The sequence below is a fragment of the Castanea sativa genome, chromosome 4 (assembly GCF_040712315.1).
Source record: "Castanea sativa cultivar Marrone di Chiusa Pesio chromosome 4, ASM4071231v1".
Classification (NCBI taxonomy): Eukaryota; Viridiplantae; Streptophyta; class Magnoliopsida; order Fagales; family Fagaceae; genus Castanea; species Castanea sativa.
In genome coordinates this window covers 45,414,284-45,440,815 of record NC_134016.1, presented here as the reverse complement: position 1 = coordinate 45,440,815, position 26,532 = coordinate 45,414,284, and the positions used below count along the sequence as shown (strand labels likewise).

Genomic DNA, 26,532 nt, shown 5'->3' with positions numbered 1-26,532 from the left:
ATCCCTGGAACAAGTATATTATCCCTCGGCCTTGCACGTAGCACCCCCGCATCCCAAGCCTCCAGCTGATCTTAGCTCTGTTCCCCCTACATCCAATGTTTCTCCAGACCATCAACCTTCCTCCACTGCAGCTAAAGGAAAAGAAAAAGAGGGAGATGCACTGCCAACCACCGAAACGGGAACTGCTGCAGAAGAAAAAGATGTGATCGAAATTGTGCAATCTAAAAAGAAGAGAAAGGATAAAGACATAGAAAAAAAGGATCCTAAGGAAAAACAATCCATAGCTTAAAATGTTAGCCTTAGGATTTTATCAACATTTTGTCACTTGCCGTTAAAGGCTTGGCCAACGAGACTTTTGTTATTACTCTTTTGCATTTTATGCTTTTTTTTTTTTTTTTTTTTTCATGTATGTTGCTTTTAGTTTTTAATTTTATCAGTGAGAAAACAAATCGATGATGTTTCCGATTCACGTGCACTTTTCACACTTAAAGGATCTAACTGTTAAGCTAAAACACTCACATTAAGCTCATTTTACGCAGTTAAACTCAACGTTTAAACTAAGCTTAGCTTAAAGAAGAATCAATGAATTAGTTTTCCTATGCTTGTGGCCCGAGGAGCCAAAGAAGACTTAGGCTTAGTTTAACATTTAGCACGAAGCTTCAATGTGTTAACTTCCCTACATTTGTGGCCCGAGGAGCCGAATAAGACTTAGGTTTAGTTTAACACTTAAAGTATTTTGTTGTCGTGTTAATTTCTCTTAGACTTGTGGCCCAAGGAGCCGAACAAGGTTAAGGTCAGCTTAACACTTAAAACGCCTTATCATCGGGTTAATTTCTCTTAGACTTGTGGCCCGAGGAGCCGAACAAGGCTAAGGTTAGCTTAACACTTAAAAAGTATCTATAGCCATAATAATTATGCCAATAAAGAAACATAGACTAATAAAACAAAATAAGCCTGCAACTTATACAAAAGAAGGCCCTTTATTTAATAATAATAACGTCGTAAATTGTTTACATTCCAGGGGCAAAGGACCGTTTTCCCATCTAAATCCTCCAAACGATAAGCCCCAACACCTGCTACAGACGTGATTCTATATGGTCCTTCCCAGTTGGGTCCTAGCTTACCCTAAGCAGGATTCTTTGCTGTTCCTACCACTTTTCTCAAAACCAAACCCCTTGGCACTAAGGGCCTCGGCTTCACTCATTTATCATATGTTTGTTTGAGCTTCTGTTGATAACTGCCCATCTTCACGCTAGCTACTTCTCTTTTTTCCTCAATAGTATCTAAACTATCGCGTAGCATACACTGATTGCCCTCAACATTATACTGCTCAGATCTCAAGGTGGGGAAGCCTGACTCTAGAGGGATTACTGCCTCCATTCTGTATGTCATTGAAAAGGGTGTCTCGCCAGTTGATCTTCAGGGAGTAGTGCGATAAGTCCACAATACATGAGGCAACTCCTCTACCCATCTTCCTTTAGCATCATCTAACCTCTTCTTTAACCCAGCCAAGATGACCTTGTTTGTGGCTTCAGCTTGACCATTTCCCTGAGGGTAAGCCGGTATTGAGTACCCATTCCTTATTCCCAAATCCCCACAATACCTTCGAAAAGCCTTGCTGTCAAATTGAAGTCCATTATTGGAGATTAGAGTATGCGGGACTCCAAAGCGAGTAACAATATTCTTCCAAATGAACCTCTTAGCATCTGCGTCCCTGATGTTAGCTAGTGGTTCGGCTTCTACCCACTTAGTAAAGTAGTCTGTGCAGACGAGGAGCCACCTTCTATTACCAATCGCCCGAGGAAAAGGTCCGACGATATCCAAGCCCCATTTAGCAAACGGCCATGGACTAGATAATGGATTTAAGACTCCCCTTAGTTGATGAATATTTGGTGCAAACTTTTGACACTGATCACACTTCTTTACGTACTCTTGGGAAGCTTTCTACATATTTGGCTACTAATAATCCTGAGTTATGGCCCTGTGAGCTAACGACCTCCCCCCGGCGTGACTTTCACATATTCCCTTATGCAATTCTTCCAATATGGGCTCAACAGCTTCAGGATGTACGCAGAGCAGGTATGGTCCCGAGTAAGAACGTTTGTACAACTTCTGTTCCTCGGAAAGCCAATAACGGGGAGCACTTCTTCGTACCTTTTCTACTTCCACTCTGTCCTCGGGTAATAAACCATGTTTTAAAAAGGCCATAATCGGATCCATCCAACTCGGCCCCACATGAATGCTATGAATCCCAACTGCCGGGACGCCAGCGAGACTGGAACTCATCAAATCCTCCACCATCACCGTCCGCAGAAGCTTCGATCCCAAGGATGTGGCTAGCATGACCAATTAATCAGCATGGGCATTCTGCCCTCTTGGAATTTGTCTCACTTTAAAATTTTTAAACATGCCTAACACCCCTTTGACTCTGTTGAGATATTTCTTCATTCTCTCATCTCTAGCCTCAAATTCTCCATTAACTTGTCCAACAATTAACCTAGAATCACAATAGAATTCTACCATTTCTCCTCCCAAGTGCCTAACCATTTGAGCACCTGCCAAAAGAGCTTCATACTCGGCCTCATTGTTAGTGGCTACAAATTCCAGCCGTAATGACTTTTCCATGATTAAATTCTCAGGGGTGATCAACACCCAATCCCTGCCCCCTTTCGGTTAGATGCTCCATCCATATAAACTTCCCAAAGGAGAACGTTATCGGGCCCAATAGACATCACGGTAAGCACGACATCTTCTTGCTTAACGCCTCCCTCTGTAAATTCTGCCACGAAATCGGCGAGAACCTGTCCTTTGATAGCTGTCCGGGGCATATACTTAACATCATAGGCTCCAAGCCTCGTTCCCCACTTTGCCACCTGACCAGTGTAATCTGACTTCCTCATGAGAGCCTATAAAGGCAATTGGGTAAGTATAACCACCGTGTGGGCTTGAAAGTAATGGGGAAGTTTTCTTGTTGCATGCACAATGGCTAGTATAGCCTTTTCCAAGGGTAAATACTATTTTTCTGCCTCTTGCAAAGATTTACTAATATAATACACCAGCTTTTGAATTCCATCGTCATTCCGTACCAGGACAAGACTTACAGCATAATCCGGGACTACCAAATAGGCATACAACACCTCTTCCTTCTCCGGTCTTGATAATATTGGCGGATTCGCCAAATATTGCTTTAAATCCTCAAAAGCCAAGTCACATTCATCAGTCCACTGAAAGTTTCTCCATTTATGCAGAAGATGATAAAAAGGTCGACACCTATCTGCAGATCGTGAAATAAACCGATTTAACGCCGCTGCCATACCAGTCAGCCTCTGCACCTCCTTAGGATTCCAAGGAGGATGCAAACCATGATAGCCCTAATCTGGTCGGGATTAACTTTAATTCCCCGATGCGTTATCATATACCTAAAAAACTTTCCTGAACTTACTCCAAAAGAGCACTTGGAAGCATTCAAGCGCAATTTATACCTCCTAAGGACTAAGAAGGTTTCTTTCAAGTCCATCAAATGGTCTCCTACCTTCTTGCTTTTAACTACCATATCATCAATATACGCTTCCATGTTACGCCTCAACTGCAATTCAAACATTCTTGTTACCATTCTTTGGTAAGTGGATCCTGCATTCTTGAGATCAAAAGGTATTACTCGATAATAATAATTGCCATTAGGAGCACGAAAAGCCGTTTTCTCCTGATCAACCAATGACAAAGGTATTTGATGATAACCCTGAAAAGCATATAGAAAACTCATCTGAGGATGCCCAACAGTTGCATCCACCAGTTGATCAATTCTCGGAATGCGGAAAGGGTCTTTTAGGCATACCCTGTTCAAATTAGTGAAATCGACACAAACTCTCCACTTCCCGTTCTTCTTTTTAACCACAACAGTGTTAGCAAGCCATTCAAGATAAAAAAATCTCCTTAATTTCCCTAGCTTGCTTTAACTTATTGACCTCTTCTTTCACAGCCTTGGCATGCTCCTGAGACGCATGCCGAGGAGGCTGTTTATGGGGCACTGCCTCGGGACTAACATTCAGATGATGGAAAATGAACTTTGGGTTAATCCCCGGAACATCATATGTCGTCCAGGCAAAAACATCAATATTAGCCTTCAAGAACTTAACTAATTCCACCTTTTCCAACGCAGGCAACAGGGATCCCACTTGGAAATATCTCTCATTATCCTCCCTTATAAATACCCTATCAAGCTCCTCAGCGGAATCTTCATTCAAATCAATACCTACCCCCCAGGCAAATTTCTTTAATTGCTATAAAGTTTTCTGAGTTGCCCCCATTTCTGAGTTTTCACCTGTTCTAACAATTGCGGACATCACACATTGCCTGACTACTTACTGACTACCGTGTAACATTCCCACCCTTCCTCGGATGGGATACTTCACCTTTACGTGCAAAGTTGATGAAACTGCCCCCATTGCATGAAGCTATGGCCTAGCCAATATAGCCATGTACGGTGAATATGCCCTGACTACTATGAAGTTAACATAGACCTCCTCGTCCTCAACCTGCATGGGCAACCTAATCATCCCCTGCGAAATCATCGGCTTCCCATCAAAGCCTACCAACGGTGAATCATACATAATTTTCGCTCCACTTCCGTCATCTACCAAGACTCGTTTCACGTCATATCCACCAATCCTAATAGTTACTACCAAAGCATCATCATGTGGTTGGCATGTTCCTTCCTTATCTTCCTCAGAAAAACCCAATACGGGAGTTGCCGAGAACCTCATCCTTTTAGCTAGTTGATTACCCCCTTTCACGGCCTCATTCCCAAAACCACCATGCACGGACATGACCCGAGAAGGCTCTTCGGCTCCTCTTCTTGGTTGTGCCAAAATGACATTAATGGTGCCTAAAGCTGGTCGGGGAGTATTTCCGTAATACATTTTCGTCCCTTGGTGCCCAAATTGTCCTTCCGGTCGAGATAAGAAATGATTGAGCTTTCTCGCCCTGGCCAATTGGTTCAAATGATCATGCAACGTCCTACATTCTTCCGTGGTATGTCCCTTGTCCTGGTGATAATGACAATGAAGACTTTGGTTTCTTAAGGAGGCATCTCCACTTATTTTATTAGGTAATCTAAAATAAGTTTCATGCCGTATTTTCTCCAATATTTGGTGTATGGGTTCCTTGAATAGTGAATTAACCAAAGGGGTCCCGACTGGCAATGGATGACTTGGAAAATCTCGCCTGGGATGATTGCCTTGATACCCCATCCCCCGAAGATCCCTCTTCTCCGGAATTAGTTTGGCTTTCCCTTTGGTTTGAATTTGATCATCCTCAACCCGTTTATACTTGTCTATACAGTCCATAAGCTGATGCATATTTACAATCGCTTACATTATCAAGGACTTTCTCAGGCCGTGCTCAGTAGGGAGACCTACCTTAAAAGTCCTTATAGCCACATCTTCAACATCTCCATCAATTTCATTATAGGTTTCCCAGTACCGATCTGAATAAGTTTTGAGCGTTTCTCCTTCCCTTATTGCCATAGATAGTAATGCATTCAAAGGCTTAGGGACCCTACTACATGTTATGAACCAAGCCCCAAATGCCCTTGTCAGCTCTTCAAAGGACCTTAAGGATCCTTCCTCCAAAGTATCAAACCATCGCATAGCCACTAGCCCAAGACTAGAAGGAAAGACTTTACACATCAACGCTTCATTATTCGAGTGAACTGTCATCTTCTGATTAAAATGGCTAACGTGTTTCACGGGATCAGTCCTGCCATTATAAATGGTAAATACAGGTTGAGAAAATCTATGGGGGAGCTTTGCCTTGTTTATTCGTGTCACGAATGGGGATTTAGAGATTTGCCTCAAAGCCTTACTCATAGCATCATTTCCCGTACCTTGATATGACCATTCCCCAACTCGTTCTCCCCCCCCCCCCCTTTCTTTGCCTTGCCCCCAGAAGAAGTAATGAAACGGGACTCACTAGGAAGGGACTTAGATGCCTGATGATCATCCCCCCCTCGTCTTTCCTCGGAGCTATCACTGGACGAGTAAGATGGGCTCCGACTATCACGTTTCCTCCACTTCAGCCTTTTGTGCAGATAGTCTATCTCTAATTGCATTTGTTGCAACTCATCATCACGAGAGACCTGACCCTCAGTATCTAATCGTCGCCCACTTGCTCGATCACTATGATACAATTCCACCACCACACTTGGGGTGTGTTGCCTACCGTTTTTGTGTTGCATGCTTCTAGTCTGGTTCTCCCTTTGTGAACCCACTGATTCTTCCCTTCCCTGACTTGCCTCCGCCATTTATCTTCAAACCAGAACGTCACGCTTTATTGTTCTCACAGACGGCGCCAATTGTAAGGACCAAAAATCAAACACAAGCTCAAGAGCCAAAGGAAGACTTAATAATTCAAGGCCCAAAGCAATAAATTTATAAAGAGGGAACAAAATAATAAAGATATTGGCACTCTGATCCAATTACCAAAATTCACAATACACTCTTTAAGACTCTTTTTCTCTAGCATTGGCCCTCCCTTCTTCGTTTCTACCTCTCCTATATATACTCCTTACCCTTGCTATCTCAACCCTTCATCTCTCACCTTACTAACCTCATTTGCTGACATGTGTCCATTTACCTATAGTCGGTAATGGAAAGAAGTTCTGGTGCTGTGCCTTATATTGTTCAGGTCACCTCCACATTAATGTAACAGATAAAGTTGGTGTTCTCTATTCAATGCGGCTAGAAAGCTTGGTGCAGAGCATTCAACGTGGTATTCACAGTCAACTACTTGCAATCCAGATATTTTCAATATTTCTCTAATGCATCACTGATTTACCCTTTATACTTCCCCAGGTAATCCTACTTCTGCCTTCTCAGATCCTCGGGCCCTTGACTTCCATCCTCTTTTATTTCTTATACTTCACAACTGATCCTCGGTCGTTCATCTTAAGTCCTCAGGTCTTCGGGTCCTCACAGTTACGATTAAAAAAAAAAAACACTATCCTATTCCCTTTCTTACGTTATATTAAAAAAATAATACTTCCATAAAATTAAAAAAAAAAAAAACAAAAACAAAAAACAAAACAAACCAACCAACCAAGCAGAAACCAATTACAACTTCCTAAAAAAAAAAAAAAAAAAACTTTTCCTTTCATTTGTTCCTCTCTCCCTTTTCCAATGTTGTGGAATGTATGAGAAAAAATTCTAATAACATTAGAATTCAAAAAAATCCAAACTCAAAATATTCCTTCAATTTTTTTTTTTATATTATTTCATTCTATTTCTAACCAACATTATCTGCTTCCATATTTACTATTTCATATACTAAATTCTGCTCAATGGTTAAGCGTTTTCCTTTCAAAATTGGTAAGCCTTTTACCAAAATTTATATCCTACTTTATAAATTTAATTATATTGTGTATTGTGCTTTCTCAACTACGTATATTGTGAATCGGTAACTCTATAATCTTCTATGATACATGAACTATATGAAAGATGTTATAGAAAATTTGGTTATGAATGAAAAATTATGACACTACACTCAAAATTTTTTTAAAAAAAAGCTTCATCGCACACGCAAAGCACATGTGATGGGGCTAGTTATTATTATTATTTTTAAATGTAGGTTTTTAAAAATTAGAGCTACACATAATTTCATATGTCACAAATTTTTTAAAAGAAAAGGTTGAAGCTAAGTCATAAGAAAGACAAAAGAAGAAGAAGGAAAACTTAAAACTCGTAGAAAATGCAATAATGATCTTGATGAGGCTTGTCATTTTTTGAAAATTAGAGCTGCACGTAATTTATTATGTCATAATTTTTTTTAAAATAAAAAATTGAACTTTTTTTTTATAGAAAGAATAAAAAATTGAACTTGAAAGTTTAGTTGCAAGATAAAGGTTAAAAAAAAAAAATTACGTAACACCTGTTGAAAACGCAATATTGACTGGCAGGATAACACTTTCTTTTAATAGGTTTGAAGATGATAGATATTCAAGAGTACTCTTTGTGTATTCAGAGAGGATTGCATACCCCTACCTTCTTGAGATTAATTGTTATTAAGATGAAATAAAGCAATTAAAGACAGTTATTAATCTTTCACAAAAGTGCAGAAGTGTGAGAGGTAAGGATAGACCTTTTAATTTCTATAAAGAAGATATAACTGGGTAAACTAATTTCTAATTTTCTATAAAAAAGACACTAAATACTTTTTTTAGTGCACCTACTCTCTGTTGGCTCTAGTTATTATACTAGTACAAGTGCTGCATACACAAGCATGAGAAACAAAAGTATTGAAATCATTGGATGATAGGTGATAATATGTAGTCCATTGTAATATGCTTTCATCAATTGAGACCAAATTGTTGATGTATCTATTATTTAGATATAATCATTATTAATGTTTAATTCTTATTGAATATTGTTTTAAAAAAAAAAAATTCTGAGCATAAAGTTCTATTATTTTTATTGTTATTGTTATTGTTACTATTATTATTATTATTGTTATTGTTGTTGTTAGTTGTTTTTTTTTTCTTCCAAATATAAGTTTTTATTAATTAGAGCTACATGATATTAATTTGTTATTGTAATGTGCAGGTTATCCCATGTTTCACCTCTACAGGATTAATGAAGAGAAGTTTGACAGTGTTAGGCAAAGGTGGAGAGGGCCAAACCAATTGTTATCATTTCTAGAGAACTTCAATCTTATTGCAAAGGAAAAAAAGGGTTTTTGTACTACTATGTGTCCATTAGTAATGCTAAGAAAGCATTTTTTAAGTAAAATTGCAAAAGTCTAAAATTAGTTGGCTAAATCTTAAGAACCATAACTCTTTTTTACCCACAAAGTTGTAACTACTAGAACTTTAAAAAAAAAAAAAAAAATTCTAGTACCTAAAGAATGAGGAAGGGAAGAGCATTGATATCGTCCCATACAATTGAAAAAACTTAATGTGAATGTCTATAAGTAACTCCGAGGTCCTCAATCCTTATTTCTTGAATTTCTATTTTGTTCAATTCTTAAATCTTGTTTAAATATGTTACAATTTTCTTAAAAGAAAAAATTGCAATATTGACTGATAGGATATATATTATTTTCTTTTAGAAAACCTAAAAATGTTATGGGTTAAAGTTACAAAAGGCATGGGCTTTCATTAATATTTTTTTTGAAAGAATCGGCGATAAATGCCTTGTTGAATTACTGTCAATAGATTACAGTCAACGAGATAATATAGAGCAACTAAAGAAACTTGCTAATTTTGCAAAAAAGTGCTTAAATGTGAAAGGCAATATGACATAAGTGGCAATATAATTGGATGGATGGATTATCATGGAAAAACATCATTGGCTAAACTATTTTCTATAAAGAAGAGAGTAAGCAATTGTTTAGTACACCTACTCTGATAGCACCAGTTGTCATACTAATACAAGTGTTGGACACATATCATGATAAACAAAGTATTGAAACCACTGGATGATGGGTGATAATTTGTTAGTTCATTGTAATATAGTTGCACTAATTGAGACTGAATTATTTCAATATTTATTATTTAGATATAATCATTATTAATGTTTAATTATTCTTGAGCGTGAAGCTCTATTATTGTTATTGTTATTGTTATTGTTATTGTTATTGTTGGTTATTGTCCCCCCCCCCCCCTCCCCCCAACAAAATTTAGGTTTTCATAAATTATGGTTCATAATTTAAGTTGTCATTGTGATGTGCAGGTTCTCCCATATGTTTCAACTCTACTCAAAGTTAAAGGCTATCAAAATAGTGTTGAAATGAATAGAGAGAAGTTTAGCAATGTTAGGCAAATGGTGGAGAGGACTAGGATGGAGCTAGAAACGGTAAAAAGCCAATTGCTATCTTTTCTATGGAACTTCAACCTTATTGTAAAGGAAAAAAAGTTCTTGCACAACCATACGTCCGTTAATAATGCCAAGGAAGCATTTTTGAAGCAAAAGTCTAAAATTAGTTGACTAAATCTTAAGTACTAGAACTCTTTGTTTCCCACAAAGTTGTAACTAGTAACTACTAGAACTTTGAACATTTTAGTCAAGTACCTGATGAATGAACAAGGGAAGAGCGTTGATATTGGCCCAACGCAATTGAAAAAATTTGTTGTCAATTTCCATAAGCAACTCCTAGGTCCTCAATCTTTGTTTCTTGATCCTTATGCTATTAAGAGTTTCTATTTTGTTGAATTCTCAAATCTCATGTAAGCAAAGAGAACACCTTATCTCAAAAGTCACGGTAGGAGAGGTCAAATAGGTTCTATTTCTATGAAGGGGATAAATCTCTATTTCCTAATGGGTATTGGGTTTATAACTAAATTCTTTAAATCTCTTGATCCATTTTTCAAGGAGATATGGTCAATGCTATTATGTTTTTCTTTAAATTTGGATCCTGTTGAAGGAAGCCAATTTTTTGTTTCAGTTAACAGATGCCCTTAAGCATTTGTTAATGAACTATTTTAAGAAAATTTTGATATTGTTTTTATTAGAAATATAAAAAATTGTCAGAAAAATCAATTAATTTTTTCTTTTTTCATAAAAAATTTCTAATTTTTTTTTTTTTAAAACCCTCAAGCCATTTGTTAACATTCCCCTAATATATATCACCTAGATCCTGGCTAAGAGATTGAAGCCTTGTTTAGATGGAATTATTATGAAAATGCTGGGTTTTCTTTCTTCACGATTTGTTAAGCCAATTGATTTGTTATTTTCAGTCTCTTGTCAATATTGCATCTCTTATAAAAGTTACTTTGTTAGTTTCCATGTCTCATTTGGCTCATACGTTAAGGTAGAATTGTCTCTTTAAGGTAATGATTAGCTTTTAGAATGTGGGTAATTGTACATCTGTTTCTCCATAGAATACTAGAATTAATTGGCACTTTTATTAATTTTTATTTATTTATAAGTGTAACCACTAACCAGCTCAATTGATGAAGTTGAAAGAACTAGAATCAACTTATTATCTACACAAGAGCAGCCCAAGACCCAATGGCCAAAATGTTACCTCTAGGTCCTCTACATGTAGCCCAAATCCTCATGGGCCTCCAATGTATTAAAAAAGTATTAGGCAGAGAAAGTCCATTCAAACACAACAATAACAATAACCCGTGAGGCAATGACCAGATTTACACAAGCCCAGCAATCTCATTAGGGAAAAAAAGATTCTATTGATGAACAAATGTTTTTGATAATCTTTAAGAAAGCCAGTTGCAATGATGTCGTTGGTGTAAAAAGTGATGTCTTTCTAATTACAAATTATCACCTATACAATGTAGTGGAAAAGTTGTGAAAAGGTTAGGAGCTAGTAGCTCAATCAACACCTTGTAGTCTAGAGTTTAAATTCATCCATGGTAAATTATTATTATTTAAGATAAAAATTTTACTCTAGCCTAATCTCTCTTGGAGACTTGAATCCCGGTCCTTATCCTCCCACACCCCACAGGCTTTTATACTTATAGAGTGACCATCGTATTAAGGATACATGGTGTTCCCATAGTAATTATTAAATTATAAAAAAAAAAAATGAAAATATTCATATTCCTAACATTACTTTGAAGAGAAGAGACATAAAACTTACAAATTGACAACTAATGTGATTGGTATGCATGTTTAAACTACCTAATAAATGAATGTTTGACTTGTTTTTTAGGTAATCATGATTGTGACACATCATTTTGTAAAATCTACATATTAAAAATTTGGTAATCAGTAACATCACAAACAAAGTTTGGCTACAAAACGGTTTGAAGCTATTTCTTCAACTTATTACGTGTCAATTTATAAGACTACACATATGTAGGAGTATTAAAAAAGTTATGTGACTAAAACTACATATGGATGATTTTTTCAATTCCCACATAGTGAATTAGAAAAAAAATAACTCTAAATCTCTTATCAAGGAAAAGAGAGTACATGACACGTGTAAAGTATTTGAGTCGATTAAGAAGAAGAAGAAGCAGCTGGTTACATTTCTCCCTCGCCCTTCCTTTTTCCATAATTACGGCACAAAAGGAGAAAGAAAAGCTAAGTGCCAATGTTTATGTTAATAATTTCAATTGTTATATAATCATGGTTTCCCATAATCATATAACATCTATGAGCTACTGCAATATTCTTTGTTCCCATATGTTTCATGCAGAATTATTGCAAATCTCTCTCTCAAATTTTTTTCCTCTCCCTTTTTTAAAATACTTATCCAACATCGACTTTAGCATAACAAATACCACAATACAGCATCGCAGTGTCTTGAAAATTGCTTAGTAGAAAAAATTTGTACTTACAGTTTCTACACTGACTGGCAGTGACGAACCTAGAATTTTAAGTTACCGGAATCACTCTTTAGATTTCAACTTTGAAATTTTAAGAGAGGAAAGAGTGTTTGCAAACCAGCTCAAGAATTATCTTACTCCTTTAGAATGGCAAATTCTACCAACATATCAAAAAGGCAAAAAAGTGAATGATTTATAGTATTACTTACCAAAGGAATTCTTACTTCTACCTATACCAACTGACAAGGTTGGTACATGTGCCATTTCTAGGTGCTAAAATGAGAAAGGCATGTCACAAAGTATCTAATGATCCCACCGGCAAGTCACAACTTGGGTTTACACAGCTGTGGTAGTAACCATCTCTTCATTAAACAAAAAGGTATTAACAATCTCATCTGCTCATATTTATGTAGATTTTCACAGAGTCTACGATTATAATAAGTAATAACCACAAGGAGAAATAAAATCTCCTAATTAGTGATTTTAATTTTTAAATTATTTTTAAAAAAATTATGCATTCCCTTGATAATTTACAAAAACCATACTATTTTCATTAAATTAAATCAATTTTTTTTTGAGAAAATTTTCAAGAAGTTTTTCTCTTTTATCTTGATTTTTATTAAGATTCTTTGTCAATTTCAAAATGTTAAATTAGTATTACATTTAATTTCAAATCTAGGGTTGGATCTTGCAATTGTGAATTTGTGGGGGAGGTATTGATTCTGATTCCTTTTCTAATTGAGAGACTACTTGAGAAGCCACTGAATAGCATGTCAAATTTTTTTCTCGGAACAATTCCAAATTATTAATTTTCCTTTTGCATAAAGATCTATTATTTTTATTTTTATTATTATTTTTATTGTTATTTTTATTATTTCAATATTGTTGTTTTTGTTAGTAATAATAATAATAATAATAATTTTTTAATAATTTTAATAATAATATTAATTACTATGATTATTATTATTTCCAAATGTAGATTTCAAAAAAATTAGAGTTGCACATAATTTCATATGGCACAATTTTCTTAAAGGAAAAAAAATTGAAGTTGAGTCATAAGAGAGAAAAAAGAAGAGAAAGAACAAAAAACCTGTAGAAATGCAATAATGATCTTGATGAGGCTTGTTAGGTTTTGAAAATTAGAGTTGCACGTAATTTTATATGTTACAATTTTCTTAAAAAGAAAAATTGAACTTGAAATTTTAGTTGCAAGATAAATATAAAGATAAAGGACATATGTAACACCTGTAAAATATACAATATTGACCGGTAGGATGTATATCACTTTCTTTTAGAGAATCTGGAAATGCAAAGATTCATGAGAATGTTTTATTTGAAAGACTTGGAAGCCAACTGGCTATGAGATAATATACAGTAACTAAAGAAACATACTAATCTTGCAAAAAAGTGCTAAAATGCGAGAGGCAATGACATAAGTGACAGTAAAACTGGATGATATGGGTTATCATGGAAAAACATCTTTGGCTAAGCTAATTCCTATAAAGAAGAGACTAAGAAATTGTTTAGTGCACCTACTCTATGTTAGCACTAGTTGTTAGAGCATTAGCATTGGTTAATGTCATCTTATTCTATTTTACCATCTCAAAAAACTATTTTATTATTTATACCATATCATTTTACAACATACCCAACATTCCAACTTTTATTTTCTTATTCTACTCTTTAAAATAATATATCTACCCAATAAAATAATATATCCCAAAACCATATCTATTCTCTCCCATCTCTCTCCTCTCTCTAATTTTTAACTCTCTTCCTTTGTCTCTCTTCCACTGAAACCACCACCACCTCCACCGTCCAAAAAGGCTACAAAACTCAAACAAACCACTCTTACTTCACTGCCCATCACCCACCACTGCCAAAACAAAACCCACAAATGACCAACAAAAACCTAGCAAAATCAGACCCATAAATGAACAACTCGCACCATAAATGAACAAAACCCATAAACCGATCTCTGCGCCTATCTCCACACCTAAGGCCCAACGCCAATCTCCACATCCCACGATCTCCATGCCTAACGGCGATCTCCACATCCCACGTCCAACGCCGATCTCTACGCCCAACGCTGATCACCACACCCAACGCTGATCTCCACACCACACATAAACATCAATCTTTGCGCCAAACTCCAAACCCCAAACGCTGATCTCCACGCTACCACACTAATATACAACAAGAGAGAGAAGAGAAATAATGAGTGGGTGGTGGCTTGCCATGGCCGGTGACATTGGGTCAGGCCATGGTATGGTGGCTATGGGGTTAAGTCTAAAGAGAGGAGAGTAGAATGAGAGAGAGAAGGAAGATAGAGAAAAGAAAAGAAATAATGAGAGAGAGAGGAGAGAGAAAGTTGGATGGAGTTTTTTTATAAAAATATTGAGAGAGACAATTAAAAAACAATTTTTGGAAATACGATTGTGCTACAGTAGCATCTTATTAATAAGATACTACTGTAGCACAATTGTAAAATTTTTTACAATTCCAAATGTTAACAAGTTCTAATGCTGGGTGCTTTATTGGCTCTAATGCTAAATAATTCTTACATTTCCCATTTGGCATTTCCACTGCGGATGCTCTTACACTAGTACAAGTGTTGGATACATAACATGAGGAACAAAGTATTGAAAACACCAGATGATGGGTGATAATTAGTTAGTCCATTGTAATATACTTGCATCAATTGACACCAAATTATTTATGTTTTTTGTATTTAGATATAATCATAATTAATGTTTAATCATTCCTGAGCATGAAGATCTATTATTGTTATTGATATTGATATTGATATTGATATTGTTAATGTTACTGTTATTGTTGGTTTTTTTTTTCTCCCAAAATTAGGATTTCATAAATTTAAGTGCATAATTTAAGTTATCATTGTGATGTGTAGGTTCTCCCATATGTTTCAACTCTACTCAAAGTTAAAGGCTATTAAAGCAATGTTGAAAAGAACTAATAAAGAGAAGTTTGGCTATGTTAGGAAAAGGGTGGTGTGGGCGCAAGCGCCCGCGACAATTTTCCTCTTCATGGGAAGCATGCCTTACCCTAGGGTGGACCATGGCGGAGGGTGTAAATGGAGTCTCCACCTAATTTAGGTTTAGGAACCATAAATATATCATTTTTTTTTTTTTTTGTGTGTAGAAGGAATGATCTTTACCAAAGTACACGTCCAGAGTTTAGGTATTAGGATAGGTAGATGTTAGGCACTCAACCCCACCCGACTCGTGGGCTGGCCTCCACTCATTGTGTTCCAAGTTTTAATCTCATTAAAGACATAGTTAACATGTTATTCTAACTCACACACATCCTAACATGCATCTAAAGCAAACAACATGGTATAATCATCCCTAAGCCTAGCATTCATTTATCATGGCATTAAGCATATATTATCAAAGGCGAAAACATCATAAAACATATTTGGACCAAACATCTAAGCATCGAACACATGGTATTCAACCAAGCATATTCATGTTCATCAACCATATCATGCCTATCATCCAAATCAAATGCATGCCCATGTGATTATGCATGACTTACCTCACTACATCCCAGCACCTATGCATCAATGTATGTTCATATTCATATGCATGTTCATGGTATTCAAACAAACTAAAACCCAATAAACATCAAAAGAGATAAATCAAAAAAAAAAAAAAACAAAAAAGAGAGACAAAGGCTTAAGGATATGAAAACTAGGTTAAACTGAGGCCAAGCATGTAAATAAAACAAAGAAAGAACAAACATGAACGAATTAGGGTTTCTAGACAAGAGTATGTGTGTGCATACATAGGGTATACGTGCACATCGCAACTGTATGCGTACGCACACTTCGAGTATGTGTACGCGTGCATGAAGCACGTGCGCGCATGCACACCTGAAACCCTAACCTAGAAACATAGAATAGAAAACACAAAGAAAACAAGAAAACTAACAACCTAGCGTGCTTCTAACATAAATACGAAGTAAACCTAGACTACACAAACATGTTAAAACATTAAAACATATATACCAACAACAAAGACAAAGAAAAATGAAGAGCCAAAGTTAGAACCTTTACCTCAACACTAGAACTCTTTAGAGCTTGATTTTGACGGTTCTCTCTAGTCAATTTATTCACAACCTAATCAAAAATGGGTTAGTAAACTTCAGAACTCAAAGATCAAGACCAGAAAATGTCTCAATCAAGTAAAATTTGATTCAAGGATGTTTTGTGAAAACTCCTTCTTTGATTCACTATTTTCTAATGGATCTTGTGTGTATTGTCACTGTTTTTGTCCTCCTTTGAAAGTGCCTTTTATGGCTTTATATAGTAAAAAAAAAATAAAGATTTGGGGCGGCTTCCTAGACAATGTGGGATTCATTCTAAACTAGAATTAAGTGCAAAAAGCTTTCTTTACTTAGTTTTTGGAACCCTAGCATGCCTACACATGCTCGTGTATGCGTGCGCATGCCATAAGCATGCGTACGCATAGCTTCAGTGTGCGTACACATAAGTACGTATGTGTGTGCACACTTTAGGGTTTCCAGCAGCCTTTCTTTTCCCAAAATAGTTTTATTCTTCTAAAAATAAGTTATATTTTCCACAAACACTTACCTTAAGTCAATTTTAATTTGATTTGGCCCTAGGGCTTTAGAGTACTACCATCATTGGGCAACAGGAGCCTAAGTCGTAAATGGTACAAAATGTGATTTCTACAGATACCCCTCTTTTGATTTGTGAGCTTCGCTAACGGAATCAAAAGAATAAGAGGAACAACATTTTGTTTCGACATACAGCTCGAGCCTAACCCACGCACACATATATGGGGAGGGATGCAACTCCGCAGAGTTGCGTGGGATTCGTATGTCCAAAGTCCCATAGGTATTATTCAGGAAACGAGTAACAACAGGTTCACTATCCAAGAACCTGGTTTGCCAATTGCTAGCAAAATGCAAGTGACTCACTATCCTAGAGTCACTAAAAATAAAAACAAACATGACCAACGGCCTCAACCATCAACCAAACAAACAAGGTGCTTTTATGAGTTAAAAGGATACATATCTAGGGCCTAATGGGTATTGAGTTTACAACTAAATTCTTTAAGTCTCTTGGTCACTGTTTTAGGAGATGTGGTCAAGGCTATTATGTCTTCCTTTAAATTTGGTTCTTGAAGAAGTCAATCCCTTGCTCCCGGGTACCCTTAGGGTATTTGTTAATGAATTATTTTAGAAAAGTTTTGATACTACTTTTATTAGATATATAAAATTATTGTAAAAAAAATCAATTACTTTATTTTTTCATAAAAAAATTCTAAAATTTTTTAAAAACTAATTCCCTTAGTCTATTTGTTACCCTTATATTTATCTCCTAGATCCTAGCTAACAAATTGAGGCCTTGTTTGAATGGAATTATTATGAAAATGCCTGGTTTTCTTCTTCACGATTTGTTGAGCCAATTGATTGTTATTTTTAGTATCTTGTCAATATTGCATCTCTTAAAAGTCACTTTGTTAGTTTCCGTGTCTCATTTGGCTCACACGTTAAGGCAAAATTGTTTCTTTAAGGTAATGATTAGCTTTTAGAATGTTGGTAATTGTACACCTGTTTCTCCATAGAATACTAGAATTAATTGGCACTTTTACTATAAAAAAAATTATTAGTGTAACTACTAACTAGCTCAATTGATGAAGCTGAAAGAACTAGAATCAATATTTTTTTCTATACAATAACAAGAGCTGCCCAAGACCCTACGGCCGAAATGTTACCCTAGCTCCTCTACATGTAGCTAAAATCCTTATGGGCCTCCAATTTATTAAAAAAGTATTAGGCAAAGAAAGTCTATTCGAACACAACAATAACATAAGCATGTGAGGCAACGACCAGATTTACACAAGCACAGCAATCTCATTAGGGAAAAAAAGAGTCTGTTGATGAACAAATGTTTTTGATAATATTTAAGATAGCTGGTTGCAATGATGTCGTTGGTGTATGATAAAAATCGATGGCCCAACATAAAAGTAATGTCTTTCTAATAACAACTTATCACCTATACAAAGTAATAGAAAAGTTTTGAAAAGGTTAGGAGCTAGTGTGCCTTTGGCAAAAATTATTTTTGTCAATTTATTTTACTATTTAACTTTTTTTGCTACTATTTATGAGTCTTACTACATTTTTTGATACTATTCATGGGACTCACTGCACTATTTCAACTAACTTTTACTTTTATCTATAGTACTTTTAGCAAAATAAATAGATCCCAAACGGACTCCTAGTAGCTCAATCAACACCTTGTAGTCTTGGGTTCAAATCCACCCATAGTAATTATTGAATTATAGAAAAAAATAAAAAAGAAAATAGTTGTATCCCTAACGTTAGACAAAATTTGAACTTATAGTTTCTGCAGTGACAAGAGGAATCACTCTTTAGATTTCAACTTTGAAGTTTTTGGAGAGGAAAGGGTGTTTGCACATCAGCTCAAGAATCATCTTACTCCTTTAGAATGGCAAAGTCTACCAACAAATCCAAAAGACAAAAAAGGGAATGATTTATAGTATTATTTACCAAGAGAATTCTTACTTCCACCTATACCAATTGATATGGTTGACACGTGCCGCTACCAGGTGCTAAAATGTGAAAGGCATGTTACGAAGTTGCTAATGATTTCATTGGCAAGTCTTAACTTTGGTTTACACAGTAATGGTATTAACCATCTCTTCACTAAACAAAAAGGTATTAACAATCTCATATGCTCATATTCATGCAGGTTTTCACACCATACAGTCTATGATTATTAAAATCACAAGAAAAAAGTAAATATACTAATTAGTCATTGTAATTTTTAAAGCATTTTCAATAAAATTACACATTCATTTGAGAATTTACAAAAATCATATTATTTTCATTAAATTTAAAAAAAAAATTGGAAAAATTTTCCAAAAGTTTTTCTCTTTTATCTTGATTTTCTTATGAATATAAACCTTTATATATATATATATATATATATAAAGATTCTTTGTCAATTTTATATCATTAAATTAGAATTACATTTAATTTGAATCTAAGGATGGATCTTGCAAATGTGAATTGGTGGGGGAGAGATTGGTTGTGATTCTTTTTTCTAATTGAGAGATTACTTGAGAAGCCACTGAATAACATATGGCATATTTATTATGGGCAAAGTGGCAAAATAGCACTTTTTCGCTAAATGCATTGTTCATGAAATATGTAGTAGAATACCACTCTTTTGGAACTCGATTTTTGAAAAATCAAGTACTACATAAAACTCGATTTTATAGCCATGGCACTCGGTTCCTGGCTTTTCTCAAATAAAAATTCCACTTAGAACTTAATTTTAGGAAAATCGAGTCCTGTGTAATGTAGAACTCAATTTTAAGAATATTGAATGCTTTCTTAAGTTGGTTAAGTAATGTCATCGATCAGATGATATGGTAGGTGTCTCACAATTGGACTACTTGCCAGAACCACTTAAGTTGGTTGAGTAATGTCTTTGATCAGATGGTATAACGGGTGTGTGGCGAGTGTCTTGCTACTAGACTACCCGCCATAACCATTTAAGTTGGTTTTAAAGAGTAGTTGACAAATTTTGTTTTTTTAAACCATCATTCTCATTCTCTTGACTACCATTCTCCCAAACCCTCTATTTTCATAGTTCAGCAATGCTCAACCACAATCATTCGCATTTCATTACTCAACTTTATCCAAGGTACTTTCTAAAAATTTACATTGATTACAATCTGTTAGGTTCTAAAAGTTTAGAACAATTAGCAAACCGTGAACACAAAATTATCTAGGTCTAGATCTTAGAGTATATAGAATATATTAGACAATGCTCAAGGTGTTGCAAGTCAGAATACAAGAACAAGGAAGCTGCAGGTTTAGGGAATTCGAAAGTTGCTAGGCTTGATCGATCAAGAAGAAGGTTCGACCAATTGAGATGCGGATCTGCAGAATTTAATTAAAGCCTATCAGCCCATTAAGTGATTAGGGTTTCAGATCTAATTCTCCTAGTATTTAAAGGAAACCTTAAAGCACTTTTTTTTAAAGAGAGATAAGGGCTTCTTGTGCCTCCTATTGTAGATCTAGGGTTTCTATACCCAAAGCTCTCTCAAATTTTCAACTAGCAATATTTTTTGAAGAAACTCAAGATCCGATGTTGTAGAAGTTGTTGCCATCACAAATCAATCACAGTTGATGAACTAAATCTTTGAGTGGAGCTCTTAAAGTCACAAATTGGCGTGTTTGTGTGCAACAGATTCATAATAGAAGAGTCCGTGGATTCGGAGTTGCATGTGGTCACGTGAGTAAGTACTACATGAGGTAATAGTAGATTTAAGGTTAAGTCTATTGTAAAAACTTCCATTCTATTAGTGAATTGATGCCTTGTGGATTGTTTAGGTTAAATCCTCCCTAGGTTTTTTACCTTGAAACTGGTTTGCTTCATTGGTTTTCCTAAGTTATCATATCGCGTGTGTTCTTTACTTTTCCACTATTTGTGATATGATTGATATTTGTTTAATACAGATTTGTTTAATTGAACTAAGTAATAACTTGGCTTCAAATAAGGTTAAACAAACCGTATTTTCTAGGGGTCTAAAATCAACACAATCTTTATATGAGAGACTGTGCCCTTGACCCATTTTTTGGTGTTGGGCCAAACTCACGTGAATGGGTGGAGTCATGTTATTGCTTCTCAAAATGGAGGTTTGACTGATTATAATTTCCCTTTAGATTAATAGTTTTACAATGGAGTCACCATTTACTTAATTATTGGAATAAATAAGAAAATCAAAATTGAAAAATTTCTCGTTTTATTGATTTGCAAATGAATTTACATTGATCATAAGAAAATACGTTGCTTTGCTCCTAGATACAATCTAAGATAAAATACATGGCTTTGTTTCCTAGTTACAATCTAGAAATTGAAAATTACATGGATAAACATTGATTTATCAACCTTTGATCTAAATTTGGAGGCTATGTTATAAGATGAGAAGATGTTAGACACTCATTTTGCCCGGAGAAAAAGGTCTTTTAGACTATGGTGGCCAAAATTCATATCATATAATATCATTCCAATATGTTATCAATCAATTTGCATGTTGGATTTAATGTGTGTGCATGTGATAAATCCTAATTTAATTTATTAAGCATTGCATTTGAATTGAAAAATAAATTCTAGTGAATGTGTGTGGATGGTGTTATCCTAGATTCAAGGATTTGAGAGAATTATGAAACAAATATGTTTTTCATATTTTTTTTATGAGGATTTAAGATCAAAGCTAGTGTTATGCATGAAAATGTGATGAACAACCAAGAACATGTGATGAACACATATGAACATTTAAGAACATTCAAACATATTCAAGGAATTTAAATAAACACTAGTATGCTCTAATCATAATCTCATCATAATAAAATAAAAAATAAAAAATAAAAAACAAGTTAGGGAAATGAATTATATCTGCATGCAAGATCCATACGGTGGAGGAGGGGACTCTTGATAGAGGTCCTAAGGATAGAGTAGAAAAGAAGAACTAGGAAATGGAGAGTGAGTCTCACTTAATACCTTAAGTCTCAGGAAGACCAAGACATGACTACTCTTTTTTACTAGAAATCAAGAGAGGAGAAGAGAGGAGTTTTTTTTTGTGTCTTGGAATGGATGAGAGGGGGGGTGGGGGGAAGGGTTTATATAGTTGTAGTGGAAAAAATATGAATGGAAGGTCATTTAATGAGGGTTGAAAAATGATAAAAAAAAATCATGAACCTAGACCCTATTTCAAACTTTGGGGAAAGCTGGTGCATCAAATGTAGAGATTGGTGGGAGTGATGAGCAAGCAAAATTCGGTTTTTCCCGTAGCTATTGTAAAAGCCTGTAGAGCCAAATTCAAAAAATCATATCTTATTCAATTTTGATTTTATTTATCTCTTTCTTGTGCTCAAATTGAAGCCCTAGATGTCTAGTTTCTGGAAAAATTAACCTCACTTACAGATTCAATACAGTTTGAGAGATATCAATGAAATGGTGAGCAAATGTCATTTGTTAAAAAATAATTTCAACATAATTAACATTCATAGGTCCCAAATTAGTTTCCCAATTAACATTAATAGGCTCCAATTATTTCCTTTTCAGACTTACTTAGTTCCAAATTTACCATAATTAAAAATATAATTACACAAATTACTCATTGAATAATTAATGTTTGACTATCTAATTTATTAAGTGTGTGCAAGCTTACCATAAGATGTAGTCCTAGCCAATCAAATTATGACACATCATTAATCTCAAGTTGATTATAATTATAACCAATTGGAATCAATTGTTCATAATCACATATAGTCGGACTCAATTTGTGATAGTGCATCTCGGCCATTAAAATTTAATTTGATGATAACTTTCAATTTGATGGTCCGATTAAGGCTTATGACCAGACGATTTGATCGTTACAATATCAAGATTATTTTGATGAAATGAAATTAAGGATCTAATGGCCACAATTAAGATGCTTATCTCCAAGGTGAAATTACCCTTTTACCCTCTACGTGAGGTTAAATGTAGGTTGCAAAATAGGGTGTTAACACTTTTGTAAGAACCAGAAAAACTGGTGGCCAGGCCCACTTAGAATAGTGGTTAGATCAGTTCAATCATGATTCAAAACAATGAATTTGTAAAAGAGAGGGAAACAAACAACAAGAGGGAGGTTCTGCTCAAGGATGAAAATAAGGAAGAAAAAGAAGATGTAATTAAATGGATGAGCTCATTTCTCTATACAAGTTGGCTCGAGGAGGCCACTGTTATACAAGAAATGTTACTGTTCACTCTCTTCCCTCAGTGTTTTTCTTGTTTCTTTTTTATATCTTGATACTTGTGTCTGCCCCCTTTTCTCTGTAAACCCTCTTTTTCTTATATGCTCCTTCCTCTCTCACATATCAACCTTTCATCTTTACCTAACAAATCTCCCCTCATGACACTTGTCTCTTTTTGCATTTGAAGAATGTGATAGAAGGAGTCTGCTTAGCTGTGACTTACACTGTTCAGGTCACTTCCTCATCAGTGTAGCTGATAAAGCTGTTACCCACCATTTAATGCAAAGGCAACAAGTTACTCCAAACTGGAAACTTTCCCTATGATCACTGATTCTCTTTCTTCAAATCCTTCTTCCCACTAGGAGCGCCTCAGAGTCCTTTGACTCATCCCTTCCTCTCCTCGAGCCCGTGGCATCCCCACACCAATACTGCAACTCTTCAACTTCATCCTTGGTCCTCGGGCACCCACAACTTTAGTGTTCGTTATTGGAAATTTGAGTTCTTGGTTGGAGTTTACTCTATAGGAACATAATTTCTTGTCAATTTTTTTATCCATTTTTTTATATCTTTGATGAAGTTCTTTGAATGTTGGTCATTGTCAAATAGTTCAACATGTAGAAAAGGTAGATTTTTCACATGTTCATGCATTATTTCATATACAGATGGTATGTGTGCACGTAAGGTGTTTGATAAAATGCCTTATAGGCGTTTTTCACCATATATATATTTTAAATTTACACATAACTTGATTGTTTGAAAATCGAGTTCCATTATATTTTTTTAAAACAAATTTACACAAAACTCGATTTTTTGAAAATTGAGTTCCACCTTACACAAATCAATTTTCACAAAATCAAGTTCAATGTGGCATTTTTTTTATTGTGAAAAGCCACATCACCGGGTGCCATTGTGGCAAAAACTCATGGAACTCAATCTCTTTAAATTCAAGTTATATGTAGAACTCGATTTTCAAAAAATCGAGTTCCAAAAGAGTGGTAGTCTGCTACATATTTCACGAACAGTACTATTTTACTAAATATTTCATGAAAAAGTGCTATTTTCCCTACTTATTATTGAATCATTTCCAAATCATTTGAAAAATGTTTCAAATGTTCTTGAGCATTAGATTCTATTTTTATTATTGTTATTGTTATTGTGATCCTTGTTATTATTTATTATTTTTATATTGTTGTTTTTGTTTTTAATAATATTTATTATTTTTTTCTTTTTGTTATTATTATTATTATTATTATTATTATTATTATTATTATTATTATTATTATTATTATTATTTCCAAATGAAGGTTTTAAAAAATTAGAGCTACACATAATTTCACATGTCATAGTTTTCTTAAAAGGGGAAAAAAATTGAAGTTGAATAATAAGAGGGGAAGAAGAAGAAGAAAATAAAATTGTAGAAAATGCAATATGATCTTGATGAGGGTTGTTGGTTTTTGAAAATTAGAACTGCTCATGATTTAATATGTTACAATTTTCTTGTAAGGGAAAAATTAAACTTGAAAGTTTAATTGCATGATAAAGATATAAAAAAATAAAATAAAGAACATAACTCCTATAGAAAATGCAATATTGATAGGTTTATCTAGAAACTAGAATCACTGAAAGGTTTGAAAACCGCAGTACTGACAAGTAACATAACACTGATAGAAAAGGCTATACTAATAGATTTGTCTAGAGATGGAATGACTGAAAGGTTTGAAAACCGCAATATTGACAAGTTTAAGATGAAAAGGCTTTTAGTTAGAATCTAGAATCACTGAAAGGTTTGAAAACCACAAGATTTTATAGAGTTGAAAATATAAATGTGTTTTAGAAAGCATTTTTTAGGATTATTGTTAATGAGATTATATAGAGCAACAAAATAAACTTACTAATCTTGCAAAAAAGTGCATAGATGTGAGAGACAATACTATGGAAGTGACAATAAAATTGGAGGAGTGGGTTATTATGGGAAAACATCCTTGGGTAAGCTAATTTAATTTCTATAAATAAGAGACTAAGTAATTGTTTAGTGCACCTACTCTATGTTAGCACAAGTTGTTATACTAGTAAACAAAGTATTGAAACCACCATATGATGGGTTATAATTAGTTAGTCTATTGTAATATATTTGCTTCAATTGAGAAAGAATTATTGATGTATTTATTATTTAGAAATAATCATTCTTAATTTTGAATTCTTCTTGAGCATGAAGCTCTAATATTGTTATTGTTATTGATATTGTTATTGTTTTTGTTATTGTTATTGATAGTTATTGTTTTTTTTTTTCAAATTTATGTTTTCAAAAATTAGAGTGCATAATTTTAATTTGTTATTGCGATATGCTGGTTCTCCCATATGTTTCAACTTTACTCAAAATTAAATGCAACCAAAGCTGTCTTGAAAAGAGTTAATAAAGAGAAGTTTGGGAATGTTAGGCACTCCTGATGCAAAGCCTTTGACCGAAGAGGAGATATCTATGATGGTTCTTAAGCCAAGATTTGGCTATGTAAAGGGACTTGGCATGAGGCCTTCCTCATCTCTTAGGACTTCTGCCTCATCTTCCTCAACTCAGTATATTCAACAACTCGAGAGTCAAATAGATGAGCTCAAGGATGTAAACTCAAGGCAGGAGGAGAAGATAGATGAGCTCTAGGATGCAAAGTTAAGGCATGGAGAGAAGATAGATGAGCTTGAGGTTGAGGATGTAAACTTAAGGCAAGGGGAGAAGATAGGTGAGCTCATGGATGCAAACATAAGGCAGGAGGAGAAGATAGACTTGCAAAATACTCAGATAGTTAGCATCATACCATTTTTGAGGAGCAAGGGTTTCAATGACATTTATGGCAGTAGGGGGGAGCTCATCTACTAACTAGAACACACCTTGTTTTATTTTCTTGCCTAATAAGCAATGTTTATTAACCTCTCACTGTCTTGGATATTTGTGGGATTTTGAGATCTTACAAATATTTTTTGGTTGCAAATGATTTAGGTACTTTTGGATATTATCTAGGTTTTCTTTATTTGGACTATTGAGGTACTAATTTCCTTGTTTCTATCTCTATTTGATTCTAGTTGTTTGGGTCAGGTTTGTGCAGTACGGTTAGTTCTTGTTTTATTCGTTTATGTGATTTAGATAGCATAACTAGTTACATTATGTAATTGGGTTTTCTGTGGACATTTTAGGCATTGTCTTACTAATAGTTATGGCTCTTTTTTTTGTTGTTGTACATCTTATCAGGGATATAGGTTTGCAATCTAAATGGACTAGACTATAAATCTTTTGTTGTTATTGGTAGTTCCTCTAATCTTTTGTTGTTTTGGAGCAACTTAAAGGAAGAATGAACTCTGTAGCCATTAAAGGCGTATTTGAATTCTTCTCTATAAATAGATTACTTAGTTAGTAGAGTTTCAGTATAAGCTTAGTG

General features: G+C 34.7%; 1 protein-coding gene across 1 annotated transcript; it reads right to left on the bottom strand.

Moving 5' to 3' along the window:
• Positions 1–4,454: 4,454 nt before the first annotated feature.
• LOC142633002 (uncharacterized) lies at positions 4,455–6,301 on the bottom strand. Its single transcript, XM_075807297.1, has 3 exons — positions 5,982–6,301; positions 5,418–5,757; positions 4,455–5,348 (listed from the first exon to the last, which is right to left on the bottom strand). The coding sequence occupies exons 1-3, from the start codon at positions 6,299–6,301 to the stop codon at positions 4,455–4,457; spliced, it is 1,554 nt and encodes a 517-aa protein (XP_075663412.1).
• Positions 6,302–26,532: the final 20,231 nt, after the last annotated feature.